General features: G+C 43.3%; 2 protein-coding genes and 1 long non-coding RNA gene across 5 annotated transcripts in view; 1 reads left to right on the top strand and 2 right to left on the bottom strand.

Moving 5' to 3' along the window:
* The window catches only part of RAB35 (RAB35, member RAS oncogene family), a 33819-nt gene extending 26642 nt beyond the window's left edge, over positions 1-7177 (bottom strand). For both annotated transcript variants that reach the window (XR_008469098.1, XM_054219222.1), the window contains exons 1-3: positions 7059-7177; positions 3272-3322; positions 2373-2496 (exon numbers count right to left, since the gene is read on the bottom strand). Coding sequence is in view for 1 of the 2 variants with exons in the window: in XM_054219222.1 (XP_054075197.1) it covers positions 2373-2496; positions 3272-3322; positions 7059-7110 (227 nt within the window). In the remaining variant the exon portion in view is untranslated. The remainder of the gene's footprint in view (positions 1-2372; positions 2497-3271; positions 3323-7058) is intronic.
* Positions 7178-12597: 5420 nt separating this feature from the next.
* Positions 12598-23990, bottom strand: part of GCN1 (GCN1 activator of EIF2AK4) — a 43233-nt gene continuing 31840 nt past the window's right edge. The window contains exons 46-58 of one of the 2 annotated variants that reach the window (XM_054219382.1): positions 23439-23600; positions 22903-22995; positions 22525-22668; positions 21278-21547; positions 20864-20977; positions 20113-20343; positions 19294-19487; positions 18560-18674; positions 17331-17427; positions 16300-16448; positions 15591-15695; positions 13910-14128; positions 12598-13300 (exon numbers count right to left, since the gene is read on the bottom strand). In XM_054219382.1, the coding sequence (XP_054075357.1) occupies positions 13175-13300; positions 13910-14128; positions 15591-15695; positions 16300-16448; positions 17331-17427; positions 18560-18674; positions 19294-19487; positions 20113-20343; positions 20864-20977; positions 21278-21547; positions 22525-22668; positions 22903-22995; positions 23439-23600 (2019 nt within the window). In that variant the 3' untranslated portion in view covers positions 12598-13174. The remainder of the gene's footprint in view (positions 13301-13909; positions 14129-15590; positions 15696-16299; positions 16449-17330; positions 17428-18559; positions 18675-19293; positions 19488-20112; positions 20344-20863; positions 20978-21277; positions 21548-22524; positions 22669-22902; positions 22996-23438; positions 23601-23990) is intronic. The other variant, XM_054219383.1, reaches the window with a different exon arrangement.
* LOC128916990 (uncharacterized) lies at positions 14084-16300 on the top strand. Its single transcript, XR_008469116.1, has 3 exons — positions 14084-14174; positions 15100-15159; positions 16116-16300. It is a non-coding gene; the product is annotated as an uncharacterized LOC128916990 (long non-coding RNA).

The raw sequence follows: 23990 nt of genomic DNA, 5'->3' as shown, positions 1-23990 counted from the left end.
AAACGGCTGCTGTCTTTTATACTTCCCAGTCTGAAATTCTGATCTAGTTTAGTTTTCCTGAGTTTCTGTAGAATACTCCAGATCAACTTGACTTCTCTTCCTTAACAGCTTTATTCTGTTTTTCAGCTTCTGTAGCTGTAGTCAAGTGAAATCAAAATAAAGCAACCTTTTAATGTTTCCCAATTTTCCACTATTAACTTCCTACCACCTATACCATTTTGCAATTCTAGGTCTACACAGCAGTACTTCCAACCTAGTACTATTATTACCAGATGGGCTCTAATTTCAGGCTTGCTTGCCAGGCTTGGCTCAGCATCAATCTGAACCCTCCCTTTAACTGTAAAGAAACTTCCTGGCCTACAGTAGCACAGAAGGAACACCTTTGTATATTATTAACTTCAATCTAAACCTCAATCTAGTCAAAGACCAGACAAAGACTACCACACTGTTGACAGCGCACTCCCACTCCACCCACGATTTGGTAGCCAAGCCCTTTCGTAAGTACTAGCACGGTAACTCCATTTGTCAGTCAGTTTGGGATAAGCAAATCAGTTACAGTATGACATTGCCACTAAAAAAAAAAGACGGAACCATTTTGAAAATCTGACTCTTTGTTATCTCCTGTTTTTATAGGTGATAAGTTCAGGCCCAGAGCACCTCTTGAAAAGTACCAGAGAACGCCAGACAGTCACAGCTAGCCGACCCAGCATCAAGAGGAGCCCTCATGACAATGTAACCAGCATTCCCGAAGTGCGTTCCTCAACACTTTAAATGCAGTTGGACACAGGAACTTCTTTGCTTAAAGTTGCCCAAAATTCAAATCTTTCTTCCCTGACCATGGAAGATTCTGTAAGTACTTTACTAGAGTTAAGGCAGGAAAACCAGGGCCTACACTTCCCCAAGAGTAAATATACCTCACTTTGGTAAAAAGCTATGCAAAAGGAAGTAGTAGCAGAGTTCAAACAGGTCATGGCACAAATGCCCTCAAACCATTTCAGCTTATCTATTTTAAATGTTAATCAAAGGAAAAAAAATACATAAAACACTACGCAAAGTCTGATCTGCAGCTATTCCCGTTCACAAAAGGAAGCCTCCTTTCCTGGTATTCCCCATTCAGTGCCGGATACCATGGCTTTCTAAACTAGCTGGCATCAGCCCCATGAACCAACGCTCATTAACGCGGCTCCGAGTCCTGTCAGGGAATCTGAAAACAGGAAGGCCATTTGCTGACTCAGCAGTAATTGGGGCAGGCTGTGACGAGGCTGGGCGCCCAGCTGATGGGAGCCACAGCAGTGCGCTGCTGCCTCCCCCCCACCACTTCCTGCCCCAAGCTGCCTGCAGCACTGAAACAAGAAGTGATGTCATGCACAGGAACCCTACAAGAGGCAACCGAGTTTTTTTTTCTAGCTAAACACTTGAGAAACAATGGAAGTAATCCAGTAATATCCGTATAGAAGCGCAGAGGAAAGGGGCGGTGCACACATCAGGCTCAATTTTGCCATTTCTAGCTGTTTAGACATAACACAGATGCAGCCAATCTCATTATTTTTATGTCTGAGTACGTTAACCAATACATCAGCTGAAAACGATCCTCCTCCCAAAAATAGGAGCCAAAAGAGAAACCAGTCATGAAAGGCCAAGTGAAACACCTAGGTCTTGCAAGAATTATTATATTTCGTTAATATCCAAAGGAAACAAAAGTTCCACTTCCAAGGGTATTTTTCCCTCTACCCCTAGTGCCACAGTGAGCAGTCCCACCTTTACCGCAATCAGTTTACAAACACATTTTATTCTTAGTATCCCCCGCTGTAGCTCTGGGTGTGGTTTCTTCAGGAACAGGAAAAGCTGTGCACACGCTGTTCAAAAGGACAATGAGCATGAAACTGAACTCGAACCAAGGAAAAGGTTAACTTCATGTGGGTGTCTGCTTTAACAGAACTCCACACAAAGATAGCCGCTACAATGCGTTTGTCCTAAAAGAAAACTAAATATAGGAAATCCTATTCTTCGATCTCAAAGCTATTCATTAGTTATACGGCACTAACAGAGGGTTTTCACTCTATACTTCTGCAATATATACTATCAGAGGGTGACCTTCTTGGACAGGCTTCAGAAACAAGTTTTCTAGCATATGCAGAACAGTGAAATAACTCCAGTTCTACCAAGAGTGAGGAAATCTGAAATCCCAGATTCAAACCTAGCCACAAGAGCACGACTGCTAGCGGTTCCAAAACACCTGAGAGAAGTCCCACTGTACAGACAGCAAAGCCATCGTTAGCTAATCAACTGCAACATTAAAATACCTAAACCGTAACTCTAAACTACGAGACCCATACACTAAGCTACACATCACTAAGCCCAGTTATACTCACGTTGATGTAATAGTCCGGAAGCGCTCCTGTCCAGCTGTGTCCCAGATCTGTAGCTTCACCTTCTCTCCATTGATCTCAACTGTCCGAATTTTAAAATCCACTCCAATTGTGGTAATGTAGCTGCCTGAAGGGAAAGCATAGGTTAGTGAGAACCTAAGTCTTGTTTATTTTGGATGTCCCAAAGCACATGTCTGAATGCTATTTGGCAGTAGCTCTCAGATTGGATAGAAGAACCAGGTTCCCCCTATCTGCTTATCTTTTAAAATGCCATATCAGGTCATGCTGATCTGCATATTTTTATCTGCAGCTAGTAGCTTTTTTTCTAGCCATAAAGCCACTTCTCCCATGGCACCCTTAAAATTTAAAACTCTGTGTTACAAAATTAAATTATTCTTCTACCTCATTGGTGGTCAGGAGGAAGCACCCAAATATCTCAAGAAACGGACAATAACTATGCAAGTATTCCACTTGTGAAAACTGTGAGACAAAGCTTTGCTTTAAATGCTCATGCAATCACTTACTTTGAATACAGACTGTTCTAAGAGTTTCCTACCAATAAATTAATTATGTCACAAATGTAAGTGGTTTAGCCACAATATTCAATCAGTGTAAATCCCAAATGGCCAATGGGAAGTCTGCACAGAGTGCAGCATAAGCTAAAAAACCTAAGCTATTTCTGGAACCATGTCAGTATTTAAATATTGTGGTACTTTCAGCTGCAAGTGAAGATCAGACAGGATGGCTTGTATAGGCTTATACCAAGAGAAGCAAAGCCAGAAACATAATGTATTCCTAGTACAGCTATCAGTGGGTAAATGCAGAAGAACAACTCCTTGCCAATCAGCAGCACTGGAGCAGACCTTGACCATTTCACTTATTGAAGTAAACAAAACACTCACCTGAGAATGTATTATCTGCAAAACGCAACAGCAAACTGCTCTTGCCCACACCTAAGACAAACAAAGACAGCAAGATGTTTGAATAAAGTCATCTTGGGTGTCAGGTAGCATAACAGTATTTTACCCATTCATTGCATTTTTAACTCAACTAGGATCTTTTCCTAGCAGATAATTTAGCACCATCCACCTTGACTACCCATCTCAGTTCTCTCCTTGAAGATTTGACCAAGCACACTGCAGTCCCTCCAGGACTGGGTACGCTTCTTGGAGCAGTACAGAGTGGGGGGTGTCCCCTCCTTCCTCCAGCCCTCAGCAACCTCTCAAACAGTAGCTTTTGAACTGTGGTCAGTAACAGAGGTCATAAAAGAGTAATAACTGAAAGCAAGTTTACGATCAGTAGACTTCCATTTGCTGAGGAAAGATCCAAAAATGAGTATGTCATGCTAATTAGCAAGTACTCAGAACGCTGCTCTAAATGACTCTATTGAATTCCACTTGCACATCATGCTTAACACCACTGCCTACCTCCCATTCATTCATGCCGTGCTGAACGGCAGTGGAATTTGGACTACTTAGACAATCAGACTAGGGTTTGGTACTATAAAGCTTATGTTATCACGGCCACAGTTTAACAGAAGCCTAAACCAAACAGGGGAGTTGGGAACCATTGTTCTATGCTGCCATCCAAAATAGGCTTGTTCCACAACTAACAGGAAGGACACATACCTTTCTGAAGTTGTACCTTTCGCCAAAACGTTCCATGAAACATTTCCCTAAGTGCTTTGAGTAGCACTTCATCCAGGTTTTCCTTACGTGATTGTTTGAACCCTGATCACACCCTGTTGCAGGGAAGCATTTTTCACAGTGCTTCAGACAAGAATCATAAGAAACTCATTCCTGCACACCCAACCAAGGGAACCTGGGTATCAGAATGCCTTGAAGTTGTTACGTCTGCTGTTAATGCCCCTTCCTCTCCCTTCCCCCCCAAAAAGTAGTCTGCTAGGGCATGAAGAGGAAATTCACCTTCACCAGGGTGATTATCTATCAAATCTTTTCAGGTAGAAGTTATTTAAACTAATTGTTTCGATGAGGTATAACGTGCAAGTTCTTCTCAGCTGCTGGCATCTGAATATAGCTAGCAGCATGAAAAAAACCCAAAAAATAATCAAATGAAAAAAAAAAACCCAACACATAAAAGTCTGCATGATTCCAGTAAGCCAGATCTCATTTGCAAAGAGTACAAATCACCCGACATCTGGAGAAGCCATGCTCATCTCTCATTGAGTATTACAAATCTCACAGAAAAAAAAAGAACGCTATTAAAAATACAAAGTTACAGAATGCATACACTGAATACCTCTGAGCTCAAGAAAGGTAGTAGAGCAGCTCCTAAACAGAGGACTGGCTATTTAGCAAGAGCAAACCCCTGCAAAATACTGGTTGTCTAAGGTAAAAAAAAAAGTTCCAGCAAGTACTATGCTGCTTGATCAAGCAGCCTTGGCCTTCAGCTTAATAAAAAGAAAGTAGATGCTGGAACCCACAGACTTGTCAGACCACACCACCTTCTTCAGATGTCAGCCAGCCTCGGGCTGCGCGGCAGAGCTGCAGGGGCTGCACATGACCACTGCTTTGTCAGAGTGTCCGCGCTGCACCGACACCGTCCTGTCTGTACCGCTCTCACCACTCGGGCAGCTTCTAGAGAAACCTCCCGAGCTCAGGAAGTTCTACATGCTCCCGATGACAACAATCTCACTAAACAAACACTGCCTCTGACCCTCACTCTTCACGTATAGAGAAACCACACTCTCTGTGACCCTCCGCTTCCTACACAGAGCTATTTGAGGAGCTGAAGAGAGAAGGCAAGCAGGGCCTCTTTGCTTGAAGAAGGCAGCAAAATGAAACAAAACTTAAAAAAAAAAGCCTATTGGCTTTGCAAAAGCAAAATTAAAAGCAAATTTCTGTGCCATACCAGTTTCTAAACCCCCTATCTTACTGAATGTTAGAGTGAATTAAAGAAGCACATGTAAAGCACGGATCACCTGTATTATCTTTAAATACTTGGCACAACTGAGATCATCAGCAGCTTTTCAAGATGACCTGTTCTAAAAACACACAAACCTACTACCCTCTTGACACATTTGCATACAGAGGAAAGCAAACGAGACATAATCATCCCATCCAGTATCGGTCCACTTCCTATTGCAAGGAATAAACATCAATAAACAAGGCAAGCAAACTGTTTTGTGAAAGCAGAGACAAAGCCTTCCTGTTGGGGTTAGCAAAAAACAAAAGCAAAAAAGAAAAATCAATACTCAAACTACATAGTGAGATTTAATTACAACAGAGAACCACAGGCAACCCGACAATTCTCACACTTTTTTCCTCTCACTGGATACACTACAGGGACACGAGACGACTCACCTAAGAAATTTAATTTAATTGTTCAAAATGAGGAGAAGTCTTCCTCAGAGTTTTCACCATCCTGTTTATCTTGCCTGAACAGTTTCGAAACTCATCAGCAAGCAACAGAGTTACTGCTTTACTCCGAATGCAGCATTTGGTTTTAATAATCCATAGGCTCCCAAAAGTGCCTAGGGTTTTAAGCTGTTGCCCTTTCTCCCTTTTTAGATCCCTTCATGCAGACACAGTTTATTATAGAATAAAATATTTTTTGCACACAGCTAAAGCTTCTGGAGATGACAACTGCCAAGATCATGCAATATTACACTTTCACCCAAGAGCCATGCCTCGCTGCATGCTGGGACCTGCTGCCTTATGGACCACACCTCTATTAAAAGAAGAGGGTGGATGCCATCTTCTCCAGTTTATGGAAATTAAACTGTAAGCTGCTGGAGTGTTACCAACACTGAACTGGACTGAAGGCAGGAATCTTCCCAGTCACAATTCCTATGTACCTAGACTAAAGCACCAGACACAGGCTGAGTTCACACGCTAGCCCTCCAGAAGTTTTTGAAACTGCCGTGGAAGTATTTACAGGTCTATTTTCAAAAATCTGAAAGCACCCCCTTACCCATAACTATTTTAGGTATTTGCATCCTACAGTATAACTAGAAGTACAGAAAGCTAGCGGCTCATCAAGGATTTATTAAAAAAAGCGACAAACTGTAGAACTGAGATTTCAGGTTGAAGCACTGACAGAGAATCTTAAGGCATAATTAAGCCAATAAAGAATATTAAAACGTAGTAGTTGCCACACTGGAAACAATGGTCCCTAGGGCTGAGGCGCAGCCAGCCCTTCCCAGCGATGCTTTGAACCGTCTGTCACAGGGGAAGGGAATTCCCTCCTCATCCCACGAAGAGATTAGTGGGCGCCCTCAGAAGATGCGGCTCACGAAGGCTGAGGCGAGCGCGAATGCCGATGCTGCCCTGACTTAGACGTGCCTAATCTTCCTTTTCCTAAACCTCGCCAAGCTATTTACCATAATATCCTGTGGTAGCCAGTTCCGCAGGTTCATCAGATAAAAACCGAGGAAGCCCAGGCGAACGCCCCCTCTCATTCAAAGCGCGGCGGTCCCGGGGCCACCCGCCCGGGCACAGCCCAGCGCCGCCGCACCGACACCACAACGCCGGCGGAGCCCCGCCAACGGCCAACCGGCCGCCACGGCCCCCCGCCCCCGGCACATCCCCGCCTCCCCCGCGCCGCCCGGCCCGGCCCGGCCCCGCCACCGCCCTCAGGCCCCTCACGGCCCGGGCGGAGACGAGGGGCGGCCACCCCGCCAGCGGCCTACCCTCGGGCCGCGCCGCCCGCCCTCCCGCCCGCCCTCACCGCTGTCGCCGATGATGAGCAGCTTGAAGAGGTGATCGTAGTCCCTGGCCATGGCCGGGGCGGCGGGAGCGGCCGCGGACGGCGGAGCGAGGGGGAGGGGGGGGGGGGCGGCGGCGGCGGCGGCTCCGGGCCGGATCCACTTCCCGAACAAACAGCCGGAACTGACAGCGGCGCCGCCGCGCATGCGCCACGCCAGGGAGGCCGCCAGCTGCGCCGGCACGCGGCCGCGCATGCGCCGGGACCCCCCTCCCCCCCGCCTACCCCAGGCGCGTGCGCACAGGCGGCAGACGGCCGTGCGCCACGCGCCTGCGCGGGGAGGGCGGTGACTGCCCCTCGCGCGCCGCGGCGGCCATGACAGAGCTGCGAGGGACGGGTCGCGGGGGAGATTGTAGCTGAGGCCGCTGTCCTCCCTCCTCTGCACCGGGGCCCTGCCTTGGTTCCCCTCTCTGCCGAGCCGCCGGACCACCTCAATGCCATGGCCATGGCCCACCTCAGCTCCCACAGCCGCTCGCACGAGGCCCGCGGACGTGGCAGGAGGGGAGGCCACCCTCAGGAAAGCACCAAAGGCGTGAGGGAGCCCCAGCGCTTTCAGGCGCCGTCAGCTCCGCTCCTGGGAAGGCGCAGGAGTAGACCACAAAGGCTAGGAACGTGTTCTGCTTCGCCTGTGCGCCGAAGCAGCAAGCTGCACAGCTACCAGAACAGTTCCCATCAGAACCCAACCTGCAGGTGAGGAAGCCCGCAGCAAAGTGGTATGAAATGGCCAGGTGTGTCCTGCAGGCCCGGCAGTTCAGGCTAGTCTGGAATTAGATTCCTGGGGTTTTTAATCCAGAGATGTGCTTATGTGTGGCTCAGGAGGGGCCTTGACCTCACACACATGGGCAGCTGTGCCTGCATTGTCCACACCCTAAATCCACAGAGTTCTAAACAGCACTCTGACAATTGGTGAACACACAAACTGCCTGAGTACTTTTGCTATCAGATGCACAGATACAGACTATGCAAACTCTGCAAGACTGTGATCACTTTTTTGGTGATCTCCACTTTTAGGTGGAGATACAACACGAGAGGAGTGCTGGTTTTCTCTTTGATTATTTTGCTACAAAAATGTTTGTTCTTACTGATAACTTGAACTCCTGAGATCAAACAATGCAGTGTTTTGCTGTAGAATGTGTAAATAACTTAGGACTTCCTTTCCCAGATATTAAGCCTTCTCAATACATCCATAAAAACACAATAACAAAAGGGAATGTGCTAGGTATTACTTAAAAGTAATTTTAGTTTAGCATGACACAATTACTTAATTAAACTAGTTGATTTTTTAAATTTTAACAGTAAATTTACAATTCATTGACACACGCATCTCATTAACAGGCGTTTGCCTTTCAAATGGGGAGAGCTGTATTAGCACCGAAGAACACAGACCTTTACGGTCAACTGAGCCTATAAACAGGCAAAAGAAAGATGACGTAGGAATCAAGGACAGTAAACTTGAAAAATACCAGCCCATAATGCTTTTGATAATTACAGTCTAATTAGTTGTGCTGAGGATCTTTTTGGTAGGACCCAAGCACGAGTAAAAGATTGAAATCAGTGGGACATCACCGCTGCAGCTGGTGTCAGTGACGTTGTGAGGGTGTTCATGCGCCAGAGCAGGTTGCCCGGGGAGGCTGGGGTGGTCCACCCCGCATGGACAGTGCCCTGAGCAACCTGCTCTACTCGGCCGTGCTCTGAGCACAGGGGTTGGACTAGCTGAAGTCCACAGTCACTGTGCTGTGATCTGTGAGTGTTTCTTAGAGAAGGACAGATTTTAGCAGTATTGCTTTTTCCCTTAACATTGATTTGAAAGCTATAGACTCTTTTGTCTGGATTTATACAATAGGGTTTGGTTAAGAGGAATAAGAATATTTTTTAAGGCAATTGTCTCTAATCAATTCTAATTTCCTATTTCTTCTGCATAGGATATTGTGGTATGGTTCCGCAGTTATATTTGTCCAATTTGTATGCAATTCAGCTGGAAACAAACCAAGCCAGTAAGGCTAAAATAGTATGTCTGGGTTGAAGATTTTTTTTTTTTAGCACATAAAATTGCATCTTCTAAATACTTAACATCAACAATATGGCTAATGTCTGTGGGTTTAATTATAAACCTTCCTTAATCTTAACCTTCAAAAAAGTATTACAGTCTTCAAATCTCACCCCTGTCATGTCCCACTTGTCCCCGAAATCCACTTAGAGGACCTCCAGGTGACATTTGACTCTGCAACTCATGCATTTAAAACACCATACCCTGTAGCTCATTCTCCCTTATCCTCAAGTGTATGATGTAGCTAACTGAGGAGCAGGAGAAAGGCTGGAGTGTTACCAGTCGTGTGTGTGTGTGTTATTTAACAGACTTATGCTCACAGAAACCCTGCTAGAAAAGGGTTTGCAGCTAGCCCGAACCTAGCCCAGTGATTGAGCAGCCCCCCCCCCACCCCCGCCACATACCACCCACCCCAGTAAAGCACTTGGGCAGCCCATCATATAACCCAGTACGTGCCCTGAGCATCAGGGGAGCTGAGGATGCTGCATAGCTGCAGGGAGATCCCTTGAATCCAGCTTGCAAACCACCAGCTCAAACCTGAAATGGCAATGACTACTATATCTTTATTTTTATGCTCATGAAACTTCATCAAGTGAAAAGCATGAGACAGCGTGATGCTACCTAATAAAACGGACAGTACAAACTGTGACTTAGCTAAAAAAAAAAAAAAAATCAAAATATTTGAATATTTTATGCTTTCACATTTGTCTCTTTTCCATTGACATTTTTAGCACCTTGTAAGTTTAAACATCTCCCATAAATTATTTTTTGATCCTCTTGAAATACACACAGTTCAGCTGTCACTCACAGACAGTTGCTTGACAGTTCAAAGATGTTATTACAGTCAGTTGTGGGGAAAAATTATCTTTTACTGACAACTGGTATTTTTAAGACATTCGAAATGAGAAAAAAATTAATTCTTTAGTCTCCAAGTTGGCACAATCAATTTATCAGATCTCATGTTGTGGCAAAAATTATGGGTATTTTATCTCTGATGTATTATATTGCAGTGCATAAATAGTTCAGTGAAAAGTAGCTATCAAAATCCAAATTCAGTGTTTCGCTGCAATTGAAAAATCAGCATATTCTCAATAAGTGCAAGTGAGCTCCTACCTTTTACTCCTCCCTCTCAGAAACAACTGAGTGCAGAAAATCAGCTGCTGTTTAGAAAGATGAATGAGTTTTTCCACTTGCTGCTACATAAGGTGGAAATAGAAATCATCAAAATAGCCTTAATAACAAAAGATCTTAATAGCTAAAATTAACAAGTTGATAAAAAAGGCTTCTATTTAACTGTAATTTTCTTTGACATGTTTATATGGAGCATCAATTAGAATCAAAGATAGAATAGGTAAGCCAGGGGGCCCATGATCAAGAGCTCAAACAGCCATTCTTAGAGAAACTTGCCATTTTTTCCATCCTTCCTGTCTGCAATGAAGTGAGTGATTCCAATACAATCACAGAACTTTTTGCCACCTATTCAGTAGGTTTTGAATGGTATAAAATTCTGTACACGTTTCAGTGCACAAAAGCTTTTGCATCGCATGGTTTAACTGCTGTTCCTGTGTTATCCCGAAAGACAGCTAATTCATGATAGGTGAAACCAATCCCAGTGCCCTGAGACTGCCAAATCCTTAAGAGTATTTAGTTGAGTTTGACTCTTTGATTATTACCAATTCAGTGCAAAATGCATAGTTTTAAGATGTATTTTAAATTTTAAGATTTGTAAGTGTTTTGGAAGGCAAAATCAGAATTAAAAAACACCTTCAGAATGTAGATAAATGTAATGAAATAAGTAGAACACAATTTCAGTAAGACCAGCTGGAAAGCATTGCAGTTTTGTAGAAATAGCCCACTGCATAAATACAAGATTGGAAATAACTAGCCAAAGAGCAATTTTGTAGCTTGGCTTCGTAGCTGATCACAAACTATAAACACGTCAACACCACTGTGCTGTTGCAAAAAAAGAACACCCAGACCTTGTGTTGGGATAGGCAAGAGTGTTACAAAGCGTTTGCAAAGTAATATTCTCCCCTAGAAGACGTGGTCCAGCAGTGGACACCATGAGGCAAATATGAACCAGTGTGGAACCAATATGGAGGGCAGCAGTACAAGTTTAGAAAACATGAAAATATATGAGAAAAGACTTAGAGAAAATCTAAACTTGTTTCATCCAGGGGTGAGAATACTGAAGTGACAACGTGGTTGCTGCAGAAATGAACTATTTTCAATGTCTGTGGGAATAGGACAAACAACAATGGACTCGAGTAGCAGCAAGGAAGATTATTTTTTTTTTTTTTAGATGAGGTAAGCTCTGACAGTCTGAAAAGTTTATATAATGAAATAGATGGCCTAGAGAGGTTATGGAATCTCCATCATATGGTGCTATAAAAAACAATTATATGGAAATCAGTAGGGAGTGGTTCAGTTGGTGCTGAGCCTACCTTAGGCAAGGGGTAAATTAGCTGATTTTCCCAAGTCCGTTCCAACTGTATTCTGCTGACTCCTACAGTAGATCTGTTGCCAGGAGCCTACACCACAGGCTTGGGAGCTGACGTAACATCAAAAAGCCTTTGACAGGTCCTTGTACTTTTGACCAGAATGCAGCACAGCACTCCCAAATAACCTACTTGAGATTGTACCTTGCTGTTTGAGGCATTAGGATGGTGAAGTGTTTCCTGCTTGCTACTACCACCATAGCAATCGGCAAATTAGTTCTAGCAGAATGTCACATTTCATGCTCTCAAATTTTGTGCAGTATCCCCCTCCTGCCTTCATCATGTTTTGAGCCATACAGGTTTACATGCAAGTAAGATTCCCACGCATGCACCACCCACCCATTAGAAACAACAAATCGTAATGCTCTGGCTTCTCAGGTGCAACCAGCTTCTGTACAGTTCCATAAAATAGATAAGGCTCACTTAAATATTACTCTACATAGAATGTAAAGCTCATTTTTCCATCTAAAAATGTGTATTCTTCAACAAGATTTTCACTATTTCCATCAAGTGGCATAAAAGGTACTAGTAAATTAAAATATTTTTTTTAAAAAGAAGTATATGTGGCCAGGTAAAATAAAGTACTACTTTCTTGGAACAGTACAACTCATTGACAAAAAAAAAAACCAAAATCTGTATGTTAGAAGTGCCAAGTATCTTGTGAAGCCTTTGAAGACAAAAATAGAGGTCTTTTCACAAATTCAGTATCTAAAAAGCCGTCTGTAGTCAAAAATACTTTGGAAATTAATAGGAATAATTACTTATAAATTTCATTAAATGTCAGTTCTGGCTTGCTCTTAAACCTTAGCTTGCCTGAGTTTTGCAAAAGGTTTTTATAGATTACAGCACTACCCACTCTACAGACTGTATGCCCTAGGACAAACAGGTCCAAAAAGTAAACCACAGTATAAGTTTGTTGACAAATGAATTTGTAAAAGAACAGTTTACACCAGAAGGATCAAAGTCAGAGCCTTTATTAAACGTTCCTTCTTTAAACAGACTGCATTTAATCCCCCTTTCGCATTTGTGATTTCTAAGGCTATTTTAAATACTTTGTTTTACAGGGATTTTCAGTCTTCAGAACCGTCACAAGCAGCAAGTTAGCAGTACACAAAAACAATACATTTTAACTTTCACCGAGTTCTTCACAGGGTCCATGGAAAAAAACCAATACTTCCAGTACTGGAGTTTTTGCACAGACCCTGGAAAGGAAGTAGGTGTCACCAGAGTTTAAGCCTGATGTGCTCTAGCCACATCTCACAATTGGCCACAATTTACCAGTATTGATTAGTATATCTGTTTCTTGCGCGTTATCTATTTCAAAAAGGGGACCAAATTTTCAATTTTCAGCTAATATGGGTCTAATTAAGGCTATTCTGGTATATTTGATACTAAAATACTCTCTGGGAGTCCTTTTCATGAAATCCCATCAGAATTAACATTTTCAAAAATGAAAACATTTAAAATAGGTGTTGGAGTTGAAATGCTGATGCAGCGGTTGGTTCAGTGTTTTCTTGTCTTCTGGAGCTTTATTATCACGTCAGTATAGTGTCATCTATTTGTTCCTCAGAGTCAGCCTGGCCAGCCAGCTTCTTCAGAGATCTCCTGCAGCTTTCGTTGAGAAGCTCCAAGCTGGCAGCATCCAGAATCTTGGAAACCGACTGCAGAAGGAAGACAACACCAATTACCAACTCCTTATGACATACCATTCAAAATACGAATACATTTAAGTGCCTTACAAGCTATATTTATCTAAAATCTTTCAAGCATACCAAAATCCTTCTTCCGGTTTTATGATTCCAGCCATGGGAACTATCGAAAAGCAGCTAAGACTTAGAAAAGAGGTCTGGGAATGGATGGACGAAGAAGTCCATCCTAAAAATAGTCTCTCCAGCACCACTAATGCTGCAGTTGGATTATGCAAGTGACAAAAGCAATAAACTATCAGGCCCAGGTAAGGTAACTGCAGCACAGTAAGGGCTTAAGGCATTTTGAAAGCAAGGCTACGATGTTAAACACGGGAGGTATGTTAAATACCTGGATTTTATTACCACTGCACTGTAAGGTTGTGCAGTATCAGATAATTTGTGTATTTCTTCAAGGCTTAGCATGAGAATACTGATACAGGGTTAAATGCAAATAGGAATGTCCCACTCCATCTACTTCGTGAGAGATTGCCAGCACGTTCTGAGGCTCCAAGCACAACACAGAACCACGCACAGAGCAACGCGACACAGCCTTCTACCAATGACTATTCTTCTGTCTCATACCTCAAGCACTTCTTCACCCGCTCTCATCTTCAGAAGATTGACAATAGCTTGGTCGCTGTAGGCTCTTACACTGGTGTTTTTGTCCTTTGTGTTGTCCAGAAGTGCTTTGAGAATTGGTTTAATTGTCTGAGGATCCAGTGAGGGAAGATGGTTTTTATTTGCCCACCAGATCATCTTTTCTGCAACTAACTTTATGTCGCTGGATGAGTTCTGGAGACACTGAAGGAGACAAAGACGGACTTATATTCAGATATACCAAGGACAGGTATTTAAAGCACTCGTTTATTTTTTTTTTCCTAATTGAAGTATTTTAAACTATAACAAGAAAAGCAAGTTGTTTGCAACTCACAGGTACACAAGAGACAAACTTGTTATCAACAAGTTTGACTAAACTGTGTAACAGTAAGAGAAGATCAAACCTTGAAAACAAGCCATCTTTTCAAAAGAACACTTCTAAATGTGTGGTCGGTGACAGGGTCACACCTTTCTCTCAGCTGTCTGAGGAAATGACAATGACCACTCACTACAGCAAAAGCTGACAGTGTCAGCACCTCTGTAAAATACACTCAATCGGCAGCAGCAGCCGAGTCAACCTCTGGTTGGAGTATAAGGTGCATTTCAACAGTGAATTTCATTTTAAAATTAAAAAAAAAAAAGCTTTGTATTTTTTATTTAACATCTGAATGTCAGCTGCGTTATTAATACTGTGATAAAGGTATTGTGATACTTTTATATTTTAATACACTAATATGATACAAATTAATATCAAGAATGTAGGATTTCAAGCAAAAAGCCTGCTTTGAAGAACGATGGCCTGCATCGTGTCAGCTGCCGTGTTTGGTAGTTTTTCAAGTAAACTGAAAAGAAATGTAAAGCCTGAAAATGTAACACATTTTTATTTACCATAAAGATGACAAAATAAAAGCCAGCTCTCCTTCTCCAGCACTACCCCTCACTCTGTCTTGCCCTACCTTTTCTAAGATGTTAAAAATGTGCTGAGGTTCTAACGTCCAAAATTTAGATCCTGTCTACCATGAGGGATATTTTTATGGGAAGGGGGGGAAAAAGGAAAAAAAAAACCCACACCAAAAAAACCAGAACAACCAAGAAAGAAAGGAATTTGGAGGTAGAATATTTAAATAGATAGGAATTGGAAAAAGCGTTAGCTTCAATACTCTTTTTTATCTCAGTCTTTAGGAGCTACTCCCTTCCACAATAGCAGAAGTCAAAAAGTACTGGAGCAAACCCAGGTAAGGAAAGAGTTGGTATTTCATGTTTTTCTAACAAGGGCCCTTTGACCTTTTGCAACCTTAAAAAACCTGACAGCTTCCCCCCGCCCCTTCTCTGGCAGCTGTTACTGCAAAGGAAAAAAACTGAATTCATAAGAATCAAGTTTATCACAGAAAGATCGAAAGTCAAATTTCCATATTACAGCAGGGATAGCGGTACTGCATTCACAACTGCAAAGCAGGCTGATAGCGATTCTGTCTGCTTTGCCACAAAAAGACATATCTAAGTATCCGAGCATTACGGGATTTAGAGCTTCCCAAGATCAGGCAGCCAAGCTTTCCGTTTTTATGCTGGGTTAGCACACAGAAATTTGATAAAGCCACCCGTGAGTTAGCTCAAAGACTCAGATCACACGAGAACAACCCCAGGTAGTTATCATAAAAAGTCTTACCTTGATAAAGAGGTTGGAAAGTTTTGGAGGCAGGTTCCCTCCTCCTTCCATGTGGTATTTCATAAGAAAGCCCATCCCTCTGATGCCACTAACTGCAATGGGAATCTTCGACATAAAGACAAAAATTGGTATTATTACAGCAGAGTCCAACAGCATTTAGAACTAGGCTGACAGTCACACGGATGGGTGAGCTTCTGCAGAAGGCTAAACAGGTCTTTAAAAAAAACCTGCAGCATACAAAGCGTTAAAACACTGGGTTAATGTTACTGGGTAATAGGATGAAAAAATCAAAATGCGACTATGAGCCACATGGAATAAGGCGACAGGTCTCACAGAGCCCCCAGGTTCCCCATCCAAATCAGTCATTCAGCTCTAGATTTAAAAATCTTCCTCCTAAAATGAAATATCTGCATTTCTTTTAAACCTGGCCCGTGAATGAGAACTTTAGTAAGGAAACAGAAGCGTAATTTACTCCCAATGAAAGCTATTCTGCAGGTGAAGATTCTTTAATCTTTGTCTCCACAGAGATCAGAAAAGTATCAGAACGTTTGCATAATTTCACTATAAAACTGCATCTAGCCAAGGGAGAATCTTCACGTTGGACCTGGGGATTTTAGTTCTGTTTGGTAACACAGAACCTCCACACCTTTTAAAACTACTCCCAACAAGCGCTTGCAAGAGAACTCGCCCGCTCTCAGGTAGCACTTACCCTGTCAGCGGTGGCATTGCTGAGGATCATCTCCTGAACACTGCCGTAGTATTTGGGGGAACAGAGTCTGCTGGGAGCAACGTTCACAGCCACGGAGAGCGCCAGGCTTCGCCCGTGTCTCACCATCCAGTCAATGCCAGAGACATCTGCTGCAAATGAAAGAACAGAACAATAGCAAGGCTCCTGCTACCCATTCCTCTTCATCTGAGAAAGCTTTTGTCGATTTGCCAATTCGCTTCCACAAAATGAAATAATGAACAGCACCTAAAGCAATGCCTTGCTTCCTCCACTCCTCCCAAAGAGCCACACAAACAGCGCTGAAACACAACACCTCTACCAGACAGATATGGAAACCAGGCACAAACAAGTCCAGCCCAGTCAGGCCCACATCACTTAGCACATGGAGGAACCTGTCATTGGAATTACACAAGCTTTGACTCTCTAATTGTACAAGTCATTTGTAACTTGAAAGCAGAAAATGGATTCCCTTTTTAATGCCAGAGAGGAGAGTAATCCCACAGCACTCCCAACCACTATGAGCTGCTGTGAAGTTCATGGTTTTGTCTAACTTGGAGGCGAATTAGTTAATTCTCCAAAAGCATCCGCAGCCATCAGACATGGTCTGCAGTAAGCATAATCTAAGATCACAATGTCATCGAAAAAGGTGGAATGGTCCTCCTGTGCACCCTGCCCGGACATCCTTGTCACCTCCCACCCTCCGTGTGTCAGCACTAGCAGTCACTCAGCCACACTGGTACCTTCATCAACTCGTCTGACAACAAATCCAGAAAAAAAAAGTATGGGTAACCCCAAATTACAGCCACCACCCTGCATCAACTATGTACCAGGGTGTACAAACGAACAGCCATAAGCAAAGAAAAGTACAATAAAATCTGGAGTAGAGATTGAGGTTTTAGATAAAGAGGAGGAATCTAAATAATTAGTCACAAAGTTTTCCTGAACCAATGGCTAAGAAGGCATTTTCCCTGCTTTCAGAGTCAGTGCCAGTCACCGTAAACAGCTTCACCTACCCAGTAAGTGCTGATGGAGAACAGTGCCGAGCTCCTCTTCGGACAGAAACGCGCACAGTTCTGCTAAGCAGCCAGCGGAGGCCATGCGGGTGGCGTCCTAACGAGGGGAGGAAGAAGCGAGTAACACTCAATACCCATCAGAGATAAGGAGCAAGAACAGCAAGTGCCAGAAGACGATATAAAAAGGGAAGGACGAGATAAATATTAGTAGACACCTTTACTACCTGTGGATTTCTGTCAGTTCACAAAGTTTCTTGTACATAATAGAACTTAAAGCCAAATCCACAGTCAAAAAGAGCCATCAGAGAAAAACTAGAGATCTTATATACATCCTGATTTATTAAATGGAAAAGTCATAAAGATGAAAGTGTATGTTTTAAAAGATGTGTTAAAAGTTAGGTTTGGATTCACAGTCTAGAAAGTAAGCGTTACTTCTAATCATGGCTAGACAAGCTTATCTCTGTGATAAGCTCATACTACTTTTAATTTAAAACTTGCGAGCGTTTGTTGTTTTGGTTTGCTTATGTGACCATCCCACACTACTCCTCTCCACCCCAAGACCTACTATCCCGTGGAAATTTGTCAATGTTTTCTATTTCTGGCATGCCAACAGCTGCATGTCTCTGTTGCACAGAAAGGAAGAAATTACTAGATGATTAATTTTAATTTCACAGATGATCCTGTTGCTATCTGCCATGTACAGAATACCCTATATTAAACTTGGAGATTCCTGTTCGTTGGAGTAAAATCTGCCATTATCTGAAAAAATTCTCACGCTAAATGACAGACCCCACCAACACACGTATGGGCATGTAGTGAAGGTATTTTGCAGGTTTTCTCCAAGATAAAAAGCAAACCTGACTTCAGAGCTGCCTCAGGCACGTTGGTGAGGAGCTGCAGGTCAAACCCGCGTACACGGTTGCTAAGGAAACACTCAATTCATAGATTAGATTTTGAGAGTTAGCAGTGACTGGGCCAGGGTTCTGTAATTCTTGCCCCTGACTCTCAGCTAACACTCTGCAAGGCTCCAACGAGCTCCATTGTACAGACCGTATTCAGTTTAGCGAGAAATGCCCGACCATATGCTTTATCTAAGTTTCTTTCCACTCTATCATTAGTAATTTCCCCTGGAAGTTATTTCAGAAAATAATTATTAGAAAATTCAGATTTTAAATTTAGGAATAAGACTTTCTACAGCAGGAACCCTTCGCAGCTGGCTGACGCAGTACCTCATCGTGTCCCAGCATCCCTAGAAGCACCGTGCTGATATTCTTCCTAATTGCAGCATCGACTTTTGCACCAGCTCCTCGGGTGACAAAGCGCAGCGCTTGCAGCATCGTGTCCCTGCAAGTGATCACAACGTCCAGTCAGACATTGCTTCTCCCGCACCGGAAAGGAGAAACTCAGCTCTGGATACCTGTAACAGTTTCTTACGCAGTTTAGGAGACCGATACTCTCTCTGCGCTGACAACAGCTCCATGCTAGAGAATATTACTGTGTTTGTGCGCTTGTGTCTGTCTGTCACTGCGTAAATATCTTCTGACTATTCAAACATTAAATAAATTCTCAAATCAGGAAGTTAATTTCTTCGGGATCTGTGTATTTCATACACCAGAACAGCTGCATTACTTCAGGTCAGGCTGACAACTGATACAGTCTTGGATCTGCAAGCGGGGTGCAGTGGGTTGCTGGGGGCGTGCAGGAGAGAGGAGAACGGGGCAATATTGCCCTGATACACGGTCACAGCTCAGCTCCTGACCCAGGGAGTCCCCACCATCCCCGTTCTTTGTTTTCCACCCTTGAGTAACAGTCAACTCCTTTCACTACTAAGTAAATCTTCCTCTCAGAATTAAGGGTGGGGGGCAATGCTACACAAATAGCTGTAACAGTTTTATTCATTCATCCCAGCCCTTGCTTTCATCCTTAATAAGCAGGAGGGTCTGAGATACCACCTACGGCTTACCTGATGGCAGAGTCATCACTGGAACGAATTCCATTCAGCAGCTCTGTGAAGAGAGGATCCACTTTCACGTGGATGACGATGAGTTTACCGAGAGCATCGGCGGCTTTAAGGCGAACAGCGCGGTTTGAGTCTTGCAGGGCTTTGGTGAAGGTTGTTTGCAACTGGGGCAAAAATGGTTTCAGGGCAATCTCAACCTATACCAGAGATGAAAGACGGGAAAGTGGTGCTGTCAAATCTGAAAGAGTGGCTAGAAACCAACGCCTGAAAACACACGACCTCTTCTACAGCAGTTCGTTATCACAAACAGCCCTTATTCAGATCTAACACACTACTGAAAGAGAAAAACCATGAAACAATGCTTTACCACAAAACTTTTACCTTTTCAAATCTAATCGTTTTCCGCATACTGAAATACAAGGGTAACGTTGCTGAAAAATTTTACACTATCATGAACAGCCTTTTGCGTACAGAGCACTAAAAAAAAGGCTCAGCTCAGTTCAAAGACACACAAGATGATCATCTTTGCAGTTAGTAATTCATAAAAATAGTGGACACGGGAGAAATTAATTACATGGTAGTTTTTAATCACTTGAAAGTGGGATCAGCATTTAGCAATATTTCTTAGAAACCCAGTGATTCGAGCATCTGGCTTTTTTGGTAGGCCAGAAGCTGCTGGAAGAATACAAAGCCATTACAGTCTCATTGCTGAATATCACACCAGCAGACATCCTGGCTGTGGTTACATGAACAGCAACAGGTATTTCTGAAGGTTACCATGGAAAACTTTCACAAACCACAGTCAATGACTTTGAAACTTACCTTAGCTAAAAGAAGGCTTAATGTTTCAAGCAGAGCCACCTTGACATTCCAGCTGAACCGATCTCCCAAGATCCGAATAAGCGGCCCAGTAATGCTCACCACGGATGGTTTAAGAGCTTCAGCAGAAGTCAGCTTAATAACTAGCCCTAAGGCCTTTGCTGCCTCCTCCTTCTGCTCCGGATTACCAGTTAAAACACCTTCCCGCAGCACCAGGAGTATGGAAGTCACTCCCTGTCATGAAAATCAGATAAGAAAGATTAGAAGCTACGATGCAAAAAAAATCTTATCTTTGCTCCTTTTATACACCAGATGCACAAACTTGGAGAGTTTCTCTCAATTTCCTGTTGACCTTCAGCTGCCTGCTTCCACATTTACAGAGCTACTTTTATTTGGTTTGATTTTCATGCATCTACGCCTCACTAAGCCAGCTGCTATGAGAAAAGTGGTGGCGGTTCAGGGAATTTTTAAACCAGAGAAATTTGGCAGAGAAGTCCAGCTTTACTCCCCCACAAAAAGCAGGCAGCGACCATGACTTACACGCAGAACAGAACTGTCAGAGATCGTGTTACAAGAGGAGCCTTCTGCAGGGTAACTCCAGAGCAGCGATAGCCCACAAAAACTCTCTCTAACATACAGGTCTGGGATGCCCCAACAGTCGCTGCTTCCGACAGCTGTAAAGTCACATCCATCAGTTCCCTCAAAAGGAGGGTATTATGGCTGTGACGAATCCACGCTCATTCTGCTCCTTTACCTTCTTAGGGATACAGAATCCCGGCACATGCTCGCCTTTGGCCTCATTCCCTACAATCCGTATATCCTTGTGCAGGTCCTCAATGAGAGCGAGCTGGTTCCCAGCGTCTAATTTCTGCAGGAGAGAGGGGTAAGACAAAGATGAGGCAACACGGCAACCAGCTATTCTTTGTGAATTATTCTCAGGTGTGGCAAGAGAAGACACCTGTGTCCGGCCTCCTCCAAAGACCCGCCTACTGGCTCACAATGCTTGAGTCAAACTGATCTTACAACTCTCAAATCTTTGCAGTATTTGTAAATGTAAATGTAGTTTACAAGCGAAATAGAAGGCTCAATTTAGGCAGTATTTTACAAGCTACCCCCGTTTTCTCCTTGCCAGGCGTTACCACTGTCACCTTTTTCAGCCGCCTCTCACCTTGGTGATGGAGTTAAGCGCATCCCAGCTTTCATTCAAAACTACAGGGTTGCTATCATTAAATAGACGTATCAAGCCTGAAACCAAGCTCTTGAGATGACCAGTGTAGTCCGCTTTTGTCTTGGAGCAGTAGATATTCAGCATGACAGCTGCTGCCTGTCTCATTCCCAGCTCCGGGCTGCGGGTAGCTTCCAGTAAATCTTCAGCTATAATTCTTTGTCCAGCATCATCTTCCACAGACAGGATCACAGACTGGCAGTTTGCCATCTCCTAAAGAGTCCAAATTAACTTTACGTTAATTCTCAAACAGAACAAAGCCGGGTTTAGCCCCAGGTTTCCCCATGTTATCCACGGCATTACGTCTTAGAGAAATGCTGCAACATATCCCACTTGCTAATTGTTTCTCGTTAAATAGCTGGTCAAATCACTATTAAAGGCCTGATTCAGTCCTGGAGCAGAGACAGGTCTATAACCAACTCTCAGAACTTAACAAGTGGCCGAACTCTGCTGAACTGATTGCCGCGCAGGTTGTTCTCCAGCTGCAGAGGGACCAATCTACAAAAATGAGAGTGGCTCAGTCTCCCCGATCTTACTCACCCCTCAGACACTGCGGGTCTTGTCAGATAACATTTTCTTAATTTAGGGAGTTTAATGCCATGCGTCATAATACTAATTACAAACACGTCTGTGGGTACATTAGAGATCTCCAGGCAGACTTGGGGCTAGAAGCTGAGCTAATGGGCACCTACAGCAGACAGACAACAGGACTCTGTCACTAACATTCCTAATTCACCAACGTATGTACACATCTGTCCGCAATCACAACTCCAGGATGTTCTCTGGAGTCCAAATACCAGATGTTTCGGAAAGCAGTACAGAAGGAGTGCTGCACGCAAAAGAGGAGATTTCCTTCCTTCAGCCCTTTAATCTCTCAGTCTTCTATAGCAAGAATAAATACAAAGTTAACTAGACACGCTGGCAATTCTCCAAGAATAAGTAAACTGAGAACTGTGTCGTGTTGCAGGCCAAAGAGACTTTTACATGGATACAAATAGATTTGGAAAGCATACGTTTTTCAACTCGCAATATGCCACCAGGCAAAAAGACTCATCCTGAGGAAGCTAATGGACCGAATTAAAACATGCAATCTGTGAATCTAGAGAACACAGACTCTGTGCTGGGAAGTAAACCCGAAGCACTACCTTCAGGCAACCTGTCATAACAAAGAGCTGAGCCGTGCTACTTGCCAATTGCTCTTCACTGGTTCCCAGCTTCTCTTTCAGCGCAGACATCATGGCAGGCAGGATGACACTCAAGTGCCGTGTCAGAGCATCCCCTGCCACTGATGAGAGGAAAGCTAGCACCCGGGTGTTCACAGGGGGAGTAGTCAGCTAAAAAATAAAACCAGCAGAAAATTATCTCCGAAGGAATCTCACTTCATCAACAACATGAAAGATTTCGAAGTATAAATACATCACAACCCAAATGACAATGTTTTGAGCATAAAATCAGGAGAAAATTTCAAACTGTGCTCTTCCTTTTCGTGTATCAGTCCAAAAAAAACCTGGCAGCAAGCAGAGGAAAAAAGCACAGTTCTGAAGTTTAAAATTGGTTTCCCATTGTACCTTTGGCACCAAATAAGGCAGCACCACGCGGCTCTTAACAGCCATAACTTGTTTAAGACCATCCACAGCAAAGTCAGATGTCTCTTCATTATCCTACAGGGAGAGAGACAAGTTAGAAACTCGAGAGATGATTTATGACACACCAAGTTAAACCCTATTTCAAGTGACAATTTGCCATGTGATCATATAACCAACACACAAGTCCTTCTAGCCAAAAATGCTCTCATATTATATAGCAAAAACCCAAACCAAGCTCTTTTGCCACACCAGAAAGATTTTCCGTATCAGGCATGGTGGCCAAGCAACTCAAGCAGGTGACAATGGCAGGGCCAGAAGTAGCAATTCTTCGGCCTATGCGTTGGCCACAAGACCTTCCCTACAAATGGCTAGGATGTCTCCGTGGAGGAGACAAAATACAGCTGCCATTCCCTGGAAGGTCTGCCACTACAATCCTGCTTCTCCTTTAAGCTAATTATTCAAAACCTGTCCCACAACAGCATTAATTGAGTTGTTGACTAACACTGAGCAATGCTTACCAGCTGCTTCAGCAAAAAGGGCAGGATATCTTCAAGAGCCTGATGTCCAATTGTTGAGTGCAACTGTTCAAATGTTTTAGCTGCAGCCTCTCGGACTTCTTCCAGAGGGTCACACAGCGCTTTTCTCACTGTAGGAACCAGGGACTCAGAGAAAAGCAGTACCTAAAAATGTAGAGATGAAATTACAGAATATCTAAAGCACAATGGACACATGCATCTCAGTGAAGTAGCTGAGAACACAGAATTTGCACAACTGAAACTAAATTGCTCTTTGCTTGAAATATGTCAGAAGAAAGTGAGGATTAATCAACACAAACATTTGAAGTGCTCTACGGCTACCTAGTGGATGATTTCTATTATTATATCTCATAAAAGTCAGAACTGTGCTATGTTTTAAATGTACAGACACATACAAATACATACTTTTGCCTGAACAGCAACTCATGTTAGTCATAAGCCCTGAATTCAGTCCATAAAACAAGCCCAGCACGAGCTGTATTATTCTGTCTTAACCGCAATACCTGCATCATCACATAAATATCTAGGAAACTG

The sequence above is a fragment of the Rissa tridactyla genome, chromosome 13, assembly GCF_028500815.1.
Source record: "Rissa tridactyla isolate bRisTri1 chromosome 13, bRisTri1.patW.cur.20221130, whole genome shotgun sequence".
Taxonomy (NCBI): Eukaryota; Metazoa; Chordata; class Aves; order Charadriiformes; family Laridae; genus Rissa; species Rissa tridactyla.
Note: the sequence above shows the minus strand (reverse complement) of the source record. Positions and strands in the feature narration are given on the sequence as shown.